General features: G+C 34.0%; 1 protein-coding gene across 1 annotated transcript in view; it reads right to left on the reverse strand.

The window, feature by feature from the left end:
- Nucleotides 1-8,765, reverse strand: part of LOC107669215 (vacuolar fusion protein CCZ1 homolog) — a 13,509-nt gene extending 4,744 nt beyond the window's left edge. The window contains exons 1-13 of the mRNA XM_016461368.1: nt 8,624-8,765; nt 7,781-7,856; nt 7,578-7,674; nt 7,382-7,479; nt 6,443-6,536; nt 6,216-6,296; nt 5,147-5,194; nt 4,939-5,022; nt 3,925-4,100; nt 3,064-3,145; nt 1,983-2,044; nt 1,227-1,338; nt 273-306 (exon numbers count right to left, since the gene is read on the reverse strand). Coding sequence (XP_016316854.1) covers nt 273-306; nt 1,227-1,338; nt 1,983-2,044; nt 3,064-3,145; nt 3,925-4,100; nt 4,939-5,022; nt 5,147-5,194; nt 6,216-6,296; nt 6,443-6,536; nt 7,382-7,479; nt 7,578-7,674; nt 7,781-7,794 — 982 coding nt within the window. The 5' untranslated portion in view covers nt 7,795-7,856; nt 8,624-8,765. The remainder of the gene's footprint in view (nt 1-272; nt 307-1,226; nt 1,339-1,982; nt 2,045-3,063; nt 3,146-3,924; nt 4,101-4,938; nt 5,023-5,146; nt 5,195-6,215; nt 6,297-6,442; nt 6,537-7,381; nt 7,480-7,577; nt 7,675-7,780; nt 7,857-8,623) is intronic.
- Between the last annotated feature and the right edge of the window lie 1,512 nt (nt 8,766-10,277).

Here is a 10,277-nt window from a genome sequence, read left to right on the forward strand (position 1 = left end):
GTTCCGTCACACGCTTGAGGTATTCGGCCAATCATAACACACTGGATAGCTGGCCAATCACAGCACACCTCGCTTTTCAGACCGATGAGCTTTGTAAAAATCGACGTGTTTTAGAAAGGCGGGGCATAGAGGAGAAACAATAATGTACAGTATGTGGAAAATAATGTGTTTTTTGAACCTTAAACTGCATAAACACATTTCATTACACCAAATACACAAAATAATGTTATTTTTAGCAACATCATATGACCCCTTTAAATGCGGACACTTACCATTTACCATGAAGCATACAGCTGCACTCATTGCCTGGATAAGGAACAACATTTATGTAAAATATGAAATTAGCACATATGCTTTATTTCAATCAAAAATCAACTTTGATTTGTTTAGAAACAAAATTATTAACCATAACTGAACACTTATTGTTCAACAGATTCTCAAAGAAAACCCACAACTTTGGAGCCACTGTTGTTATATTTAAGTATTTTAACTTCAAATCACATGCATCACCTTATAAGAATGAACAACTAAAGAAATAAGCAAATGTTGTATCTTGTTTGAATTAGTGTTAGTTTCCATTTGCCCATATGTACTAAATTAAAGGTGACATATGAAAATCTGACTTTTCCAGGTTTTACGTGTTATAATCCGGTCCCTGGTGCATCTACCAACCAAGAAAACGTGAAAAAGATTAACCCAATCACTTTGTTTTGGTAAGCCTTTTTCTGCAAGCCTTTGAGAAAACGAGCGTGTCTGATTTCGCTCCCTTGGTGACGTGGCAAAGGGATCTCATTATAATATTACCGCCCCTTAATCTGTAAACTTCCACTCAAGGCACCATCATTTTGATTTCGCAAGCGACAACGGTGTACCACAGCAGCTCATTTGCATTTAAAGACACAGGCCCGAAAAACAGCTTATTTCTGTTTCCACTCAAAATAGCCATTTTCAAAATTATATAATAAATGATCTGTGGAGTATTTTGAGCTGAAACTTCACAGACACATTCTGGGGACACCAGAGACTTATATTACATATTGTAAAAAGGGGCATAATATGTCACCTTTAAATAATAAAAATGAGAATTATTATTAACAATATACTTTATTCATTTTATTTATAATAAATAATTAAAAACACGAATGTTAGGTAATTACTCAATATCATTTTAAGCTTATAGATTAAAATGCATAAAGAATAACACTGACATTTACTCTTTCTCTCACCTTGTAAACAATCAAATGTAGCTCCTTGTAACTGTCCTCTGTGTTCACAAATATCCTGGGAAATCTGAATTTTGCATCTGGATCTTTCAGATTTGCTGGTCCTGTTAAAAATCTGTTTCCATAACATAACATAAGATGTCAGTACAACTCTGGACTTTTCATGCATAATACAATATTCACTGACTTCTTAAGGCGGCAACAAAATCCAAAGTCCACAAATATCTCTTTCACATGATGAATAATCTGCGATCATCTCCCATGCCTCTGAATAAGTGCCAAGTTCTCAGTCCTTACAGCTTGCTACCAGCTACACTCTACTGCTAACCTCCATGGGGTGGCCTCATGATTCACAGCTGACCCTCTGAAGAGTATGCTCCCATTACCCACTGAACACATACCAACAAAGAAGCTCTGCCAATTATTCATCAGTCTCTCCTTGATTGATCTCATGAGAATAATCTATAAATCTTACTGGAATCAGTCAAACGTAACCCCTTTGTGCCATCATCCACTCGCCGAACAACCAGACGGGTTATTGTGAAGTCTGTTGGGCTTATTGTTTTCTCTTTGCCACTAAAGCAATTAAATTACCCTTGTGCAATCTGATATTTGGCAATGTTGGTTGATCTGTGTTGTCTTAGCGCTGCGCTTGGCTGCTTGTGTCCCCGAAGCACTGAGCCCAAGCAGGACAGGCAGAAGGCCAAGAGCACGCTGTTCCAGCCCCAAGTTCAAAGCAGGAAATATTTGGATACTTGCCTCCCGTAGTGCAACAGATTCCCAGCCACCTCTGGCCTGAGAGGAGAGTCTCTTCCTGCAAGCTGCCGAATGTTTGCACACACAAACATACACAGATCATTCATAAGCACAGCTGTAGACGGCACATGACTTTGGAGCACATTCCAAAATCACACACTGAATTGTTATGGCATGACACCAATTACACGGTGTCTCCACTCAAAATGATGGTCTCCTACTATATATTTAACTGAAATTCACCGATATTAAAATCAAATTTGCACAGAATGCACACACCATCTTAAAATAGCAAAATCAAGTCACGCATACTGTCAGAAACTGTATACGTACAGTTACACACAAAAGATTGTATTAGTAGGCCAGAGACTATAAACATTAGAAGCTGGCTTTGCTGTAGCAACCAGGCCTTTAATTTAAATAAATGCTGATAAATGCTTTTGAATTGAATCAAAGAAATAAAGAAGTATCACAGTTTGCACAAAAACACTGAATAAGCAAACTATTTTCAACATTGCTAATAAGTTTCTTGAGCACAAACCAGCATATTATAATTGTTTCTGAAGGATCATGGGATCACAGGAATAAAATATATTTTAAAATGTTTAAATAGAAAACTTAAACATAAGTAAAATGTCATTTCAATTTCAATAATATTTCTTATTAATATAATATAAACATAACTTTTACTGTATATTTCTTTAAATAAATACAGGCTTGGTGTGCATAAGAAACTTTTTTTTTTCCAAAAAACAATTTTGCTTTTTCACGTTTTTACAAATTTTACTGACTCTAAGTTTTGAATGGTAGTGTATAACAAAACGTATAGCAATTAATTGACGTACATGAAGTTGGAGAATTAAAAATGTAACAAAGACAGATAGGAAATTAAAATGCTTAAAAAAATAATTGTATTAAGATTTTAATGGGGCCAATTTGACACATTGATAGGTACCCCTAGTGTCTACTTTATGAACAGTGTTAGACTAGGGTAAAAAGGGAAATGATTCAAATGGCTAATTCTATCTATTATGTATCTAGGGCTTACGCATTTACAATATAATAGTACAATGCTCAGTCTCACCTCAGGTTCAGTGTGCCGCGGGAACAGTGAGGTCGTCAGGTATTTGTACAGAATGCGCATGTCATCCTGCTCTAGACCACTCCTACAAAATACAGCACAAAGCATAAGACTAAAGCACATACAAACTTGCTCATTGAAATACAAGAAAGTGTTTCAATAATAATGTTAATTGTTTAAATGTCATGTGTCTTACAAAACGTGGTAGCTGGAAATATGTTATCAATGCGACACTTTAATTTAAACAAGTAATCAGACAAACAACATTCAACAGGCACTTCTGTGAAAGCAATTTTTGAAAACAAGATATGAAAGTCATGTTGTGAATTCAACAAAGAGGATTAAAAGTCATATTTAAAGTCTATCTGGATCCCTGTGCCAGACAGTTTGTGATTAAGAAGCTTTGGCTGTGAGTCCCTGCAGACTTCATGTCCTCTACGGCACTCAAAGTTATTTAAGGTAAACCCTCATTCATATCATGCATTTGCAGTTTTAGTGAAAAATCCTTCAAAATTAAAATTCAACACAAAATATATTTTAAATTTAAAGCTATAATCAACATACAAGAAGTCTCAAATGTGTGATCTGAATACACAATTATTAATTATCAGCATAAATTAATATTAAAGATAGCTCTTTTTGTCCTTTTTTGAGCTTAACAGCCCCACATCAAAATTCACTTTTATTGTATGGAAAAGAGCAGCGTGAACATTCTGCTAAATAGTCTCTTTCTCAGCCCAAAAACGAAATAAAGTCTTATAGGTTTGTAATACCCTGAGGGTAAGTTAAAAATGACAGAATTTAACATTTTTGGGTGAAATATCCCTTTAAACAATTCAGAGGCGTGTATAGATTGACATTCACCAGATCAGCTGGTCGTTGTAGAGAAAGGCCGTGTATTTGACAGAACTCAGGCTCTCTTCTACTATATTGACAAAAGACTGGATCTTCAGGTAGGTCATCTTGTCAAGAGGGAAAAAGCTGATTCCCCCGAAGACATCCAGCAGGTCACATGACTGGAGATGAAGTGTCTGCAGGTACTAAGACAAAGCATACAACAACAATTTTTTTATTTATTTTATTTTATCTCAATTATCAGATAAAATAAAAAAGAATACAGTATAAATAAGTACAGATTAATATCAGGACTGACAATTTGCTTATCAAGAAAGGTCCAGAAAAAAACCACAAAAAAAAAACCCGCACAACACTATGCCCTCAAACATGGATGAAATTACCAAAGCGTCCCTGATAAGGCTGACGTAATGTAATCTGACAACTTGACGTGCTGAGATGCAGCCCTGGTGTGACTTTGTACAGCAGTCAGTGACATTTAACCTAAGGCACAAACTGCACTTTCACTGAGAGCTTCAGGGCACAGCTCAGGTTAGGGAGGGGGTGACGCGAAGGGTTTCCCTTGACCTAAGCTGAATTATTCAGACAGGTGAGTAAGCATGATGCCCTCAGCAAGGAAATCTGAACCGAAGAACCAATAAGACAAACACGGACCAATAAGATTGTGTCATATATGTGTTGCACACTGACCATTTACACATATATGTGGAATATAAAAACATAAATAAAGAAGAACACCACATATCTCTCTATGAAATATCTCTGCAATTTATCTCTTTCCTTAATTGTGGGACTTTAATTTCAAGTGGTCAGATTATCAGTGACATCTTAAAAAGTCATGCAAAGAAGCTCTCATAGCAGGGCAACAGTATGACTATAAAGAAAAGCAATATTCAAAGCCTAAAATGAATGGTTGTTCCTTTTAAAACATGCATATGCATGTACCAAACAGACCAAAGGTATACACGGTCTACCTTTTATCTGATTAAAGGATTGAGTTCTCTTAATTAATACTTTATTTACCCTGTAAAAGAACTTTTCAAGCTTCTGGGTAAGCAGTTCTACTCCACCAGCCTCAAATGCCCTGCTGAATGTGCCGTTGAAGAGCTAAAGATCAACAACAATGACAAAAAAAAACTGTTAGAAGCATCAGCTGTTTGTAAAAAAATAATGAGTAAATAATAATATTAAAAATAATATTAATATAAAAAATGAGAAAATTAGTGTTTACCTTATACATGCTGTAGCACTGTTGTAATACAGACCCATAAACTGAATCCTAGAACACAAAGAGGGGAACAACTCAGTCTACACTACCAATCAAAAGTTTAGAGTTGGTAAGGTTTTTTAAATTAAAGAAGAATTTGAAAGAAGTCTCTTATACTCTGCCTTTTTTTTTTTATTAATAAGATAATGTTAAGAGTTTTCCTTTTAAAATATTTGAAAAAAATTCATTTATATTTCTGTGATGCTATTTCAGCCATTACTCCAGTTATTTTTATTTTTAACAGCATTATAACAAAGGAGTCTAGTTTATTCAATAATCTTAGCTGCATATGTTTCAATGCTCACACTTCGTCTAAAACCAATCAAAAGTTTGGGGTTGGTGAGATTTTTTTAAATGCTTTTGAAATAAGTCTCTTATACTCTGCCTTTATTTGATTAATAATATATTAAAACAGGATTTTTAAAATATATACAAATTCCTTTTTTTTTTTTTTTTATTATTTACTAGGATTTTATTTATCTTAAATTGTTTTTTGTTTTTGTTTTTTTAAAACAATTTTTAATTTTCCTCTTTGGTGTGACGTAATAACAGTAATATTGGGAACTGCGATTCTTTGCTATAAAAATACAAAAAAAATATATATATATATATATATATATTTAAATATTTATAATATTTTTTAAAAAGTCATTTATATTTGACATTGTGATGACTGTGACGGCTGAGCAGAATTTTCAGCAGCCATTACTCCAGACTTTAATGTCACACGATTCTTCATAAATCATTTTAATATGCTGATATGGTGTTCAGGAAACATGTCTTATTATTATCAATGAATAGACACAAAACAACAGCAGTTATTTGCAACAGAATTTTTTTTTTTTTAGAAAGTCTGTCTTTACTGTCAATTTAATCAGTTTTATAGATCCTTGCTGAATAAAAGTATCTTACTGAGCTTAAACATTTGAATGGAAATGCACACCAACCTAAACATTATCTTTGTTTGTTTTTTCTGTAGGATGTGTAAAAAAAAATTATTTTTTTTTTAACTATCATTCCATACATTACTTACAATAATCTCTTCCTCTTGGTATTCTACAGTGGGTGGTTTACCATCTTTGTTGGGTTTTTCAACCATTGGATTCCGTACAACCTTGAGAGAGGAGAGGAAGTCAAAGGTGCTTAATACATACTTCAGCATCACTGTGTCAGGCTAGTTTGATTTTATTCTGTCTTCTTTTGTTTAACATTTGGATTGAAACTAAATCTCTACAAAACATCACTGATGCATAGACGTACCATCACCATCCAGTAGTTCTCCTCTGGCTCATGGAAAAACTGACGGTTCTTTTGAGTGTGGAGGGATTTGGCCGGTTTTGTTGGACAGAAGGTTCTGTAAATAGGAAAATCTCTCATTTGAGACAGGCAGAGACAGGCAGTCTCTCTATGTTTGTTTTTTACCACTTTTTATTAGTGCTGGGCGCTATACCGGTTCATACCGAATACCGGTGTTTATTTTTGTTATGATATGAATTTTTAAAATACCACAATACTGCGGTTTTTTGACATACAAAAAAGGTATGTTGCTTAAACAACGTTCGGAACGCGACACTGTTTGAAAGGGGTCCCTTTTCACTGTTGCACTGTGGCGAGGACACAGCTGTATGTGTTACTAAGCGTGAAAGTTCCGAAACTGAAGCTGTAGAACTAATAGAATGTGATGACAGAGAAGAACTCATCCACAATATCCACATTGACCGCCACAAATATCCACCGCCCCCTGCCATCAGCTCCCGCGTCTCACACACACACGAGCGCGACTTTAGCACTAGATTTAGCAACTTTCAGACCCTTTTAGCGGCTTTTTTCCATAGAATATTCATACTGATAAACCTAGCGACTTTTTTGGATAAACCTTAGCTATGGTTCAGTTGGAAGATTTCGCCAGTGCTGTCCCGCGAACGCGAGGTCTGACTTTCCCAGAGAAGTGTCGCCTCTCTCGGTGTCTGTTCTGTGCAGTGAGTGGCAGAGACCCTACTGAAGTTATTCAGTTGGCCGCACCGCAGCCGACTCGTCAATAAATGAGTACAAAACAGCGTTTCTTAGCACCTGTCGCTTACTGATTGTTTGGAATTATAAATATGAGCGTAGTCTGTCTGTTAATATAATACCGTGATATAAATTTTTGGTCATACCGCCCAGCACTACTTTTTATCCCATCATTAGTAAAATGCTAACCTGGTGAACTGAACGATGGCCTCACAGAGTCCAACATTGCGAATCTTTTCATTCTTCTCTATTTCAATGGGATGGTAAAACAAGATTTTCTTTTCCTCCTACAAAGTAAAATAACAGCTCTATAAACATATGATTAACATACAGTAACAAAACAATTACACTAGTTGTTAAAATTGTTTAAATAAACAGGATTTACCTCACCCTCACGTGGTCCAAACTTTGGGTTATAGATGAAAAAACTGAGCAAAGATGGCGTGTACTGTTTCTCTTGCGTTCCAGATGCCATTCTTGGGCTTATGAGATGATGATATAAAGTGGGAATAAAAAGCAGATAATTAACACATCACGTCTGATTTAAAAATAATTCACATTTAGACCCCAGGTATTTGATGAAAATACCTGATCATCAGCATTAGTGTGGTCTGTGTCTACGATTCCCTCTTTTTTCATTGAGTTTGGCGTGCATGCCTTTGAACTGTACACAGAATAAACTTTATTGGGATTGTTGTCAAAGGACACAGTGAAACCTTTCAAGAATAAACATAAACAGACAACTTTAGATAATGAAGATATAACTTACCTACTAAATCACTTAACTACTAAATCACTTAACTTTATTTGACCCTCTAACTCTAGCACTTTCTTTTCTATTTTAATTCTACTTTATCTATATTTATCTTTTTTTTTAAACACTAGCTTTCTATTTTTTCTATTCTATCTACTTGAAGCATCAGCTAAATGACTAAATGTAAATGTAAATGTAACTAATTTTAGATTATATGTACAAACTGTAAAAGCTACAATGTTCATGGCAATACTTTATTTTAGACATTATGGACACCAGTTAAACTTAATATATTTGTTAAAATGATGTAATTTAATTGTTTAGTTAAAGAATATGAGAAAATCGAATAAACTGTAACTAAACTGCCTTCTTTTCTACTTTTCATATAAACTGCTGATGGAAAGCAGTTAGTTGTTAGTTGACCAGTGAACAAGACAAAAAGATACATAATTATGTACATGACCTATATAGCTAGAAACGTGAATTTGATAACTGAGGCAAACAAACAAACAAAAAAGAACCAAAAGAATTTCACTTTCCATGAAAACAGTGACGGTGGTCAGACAAATTAGCCTATTACAAGCTAGCTGGTTAGCTACAGCATTAATCTGACTGTATCACGCCGTGTTTCAAAAGCGACAACTATCACAAAGAGCGTTCAACCAATTGGTGCTTACCTGTTACAGCATGACAACAGAAACAAAGTGCTTGATTTGTTATCTCATGGGGAAAAACAGAGCTGAGATCAATGGAAAAGATGTACTTCCTGCTCTTGACAGTCGCCTGTGTGTTACAGTTAGATTCGATCGGGTAAATTTCATCCACAGTTCCGTTTCTCTATTAGTCCTGTCACTCAGTATTTACCCCATGATTCAGAACGTTTTACGTAGAATGAAATTAAAAGCACATTAAAGGGATTTTTAAAATCAGGTAGGCTCACATGAAATTATATTATATATTAAATATATTATAGTATTAGATTATATAATGTCATAGTCCTGTCATAGGCATGTACCTATTTTGAGAGTCTTGCGACACTTGTGAACTGTTTCTTTACTACTTTACTACTTTACTACTTTACTACTAGGCTACCTAATACTCACTAAAAATTAAAATAAAATAAAATACTCAAAGGATTTTCAGACCATGGCAGTCTATCAAGCAAGCATTTGGTTTTCAAAACCAATAGGCCTACAGAATGATTACACAGTTTAGGTTACATTTCATGTCCATTGATGATAATTATATTTTTTCTATAACAATTTTCCTCAGAAATATCATATTTAAGGAAAATCATATTGTTGGTTCACACAAATCATTTGTGCATTATTTAATTTTCTTTAAGTTGCCTCTTCCTTTTTTACAGGTTTTGCAGTGTCTGTTTAAATAAGTGGCTGTTAAGTTCAAAATATTAAATAAACAAACAAACAAATAAATAATATTAAATTTAGGGGTAAATTCAGGTAAATCTGGACACTTTTTGCCACTGAGATAACTGGGAAAATACCCCAATTAACATTATTTCAATATAAATACTTCATTTTTTAAAGCTGAGTTTAAATGTAATTTTCTGGAAATTAAGAAAATACTTATTTAATTTATAATATTTTTCTTATGTCTGTAAAAATTCTGTCAGCTATGTCACTAACTGAACAACCAAAAATGGTTTACCACATTGCCATGTGGCCAGCATCATATGATGTTGTTTTTTTCTGTGGTCAATATTTTGAACACATTATTGCAAGTATCTTCTTCATTTTTTCAATATATATACATATATATATATATATACATATATACACCCATATATATGTATCCTCCTGAGACCCAGCTATGGAGTTTTTGCCTCTGTAGTGGACATTATATTTTAGTGAATTTCTCTGAGACCTCACATGTCACAGTTGTAAGTCTGGATGTCCTGTACAGAGCACATTCAGGGCTTTCCAGAGATACCAAATGATTGGATGTTTCACCATGACCACTCCTTCTACTTGGTTTTTAAAAATGGCTGACATTAATTTAGTGATAAAATTGTACATCCTTATGGAAATATGATAATATTTTGTAATTACAATTTAAATCTGATTAATTTTCAAATTGTTTGTCATAAATCAACATCTCAGGAAAATGTTATGGGGTTTCAAATCAAAATATGACTTCCTGTTATGAAACAGGACATCGATTTCATACATGTCCACTGTAGAGGACACCAGGACTAAAAGCATGTTTATTATACATTTTGGGAAACAAAAGAATTGAATAGGAAAACAAATTATATATCAATATTCTTATGAAATATTAGATATTATTATGAAAATCTGGCCAATTACT

The sequence above is a fragment of the Sinocyclocheilus anshuiensis genome, unplaced genomic scaffold, assembly GCF_001515605.1.
Source record: "Sinocyclocheilus anshuiensis isolate Anshui unplaced genomic scaffold, SAMN03320099.WGS_v1.1 scaffold220, whole genome shotgun sequence".
Lineage (NCBI taxonomy): Eukaryota > Metazoa > Chordata > Actinopteri > Cypriniformes > Cyprinidae > Sinocyclocheilus > Sinocyclocheilus anshuiensis.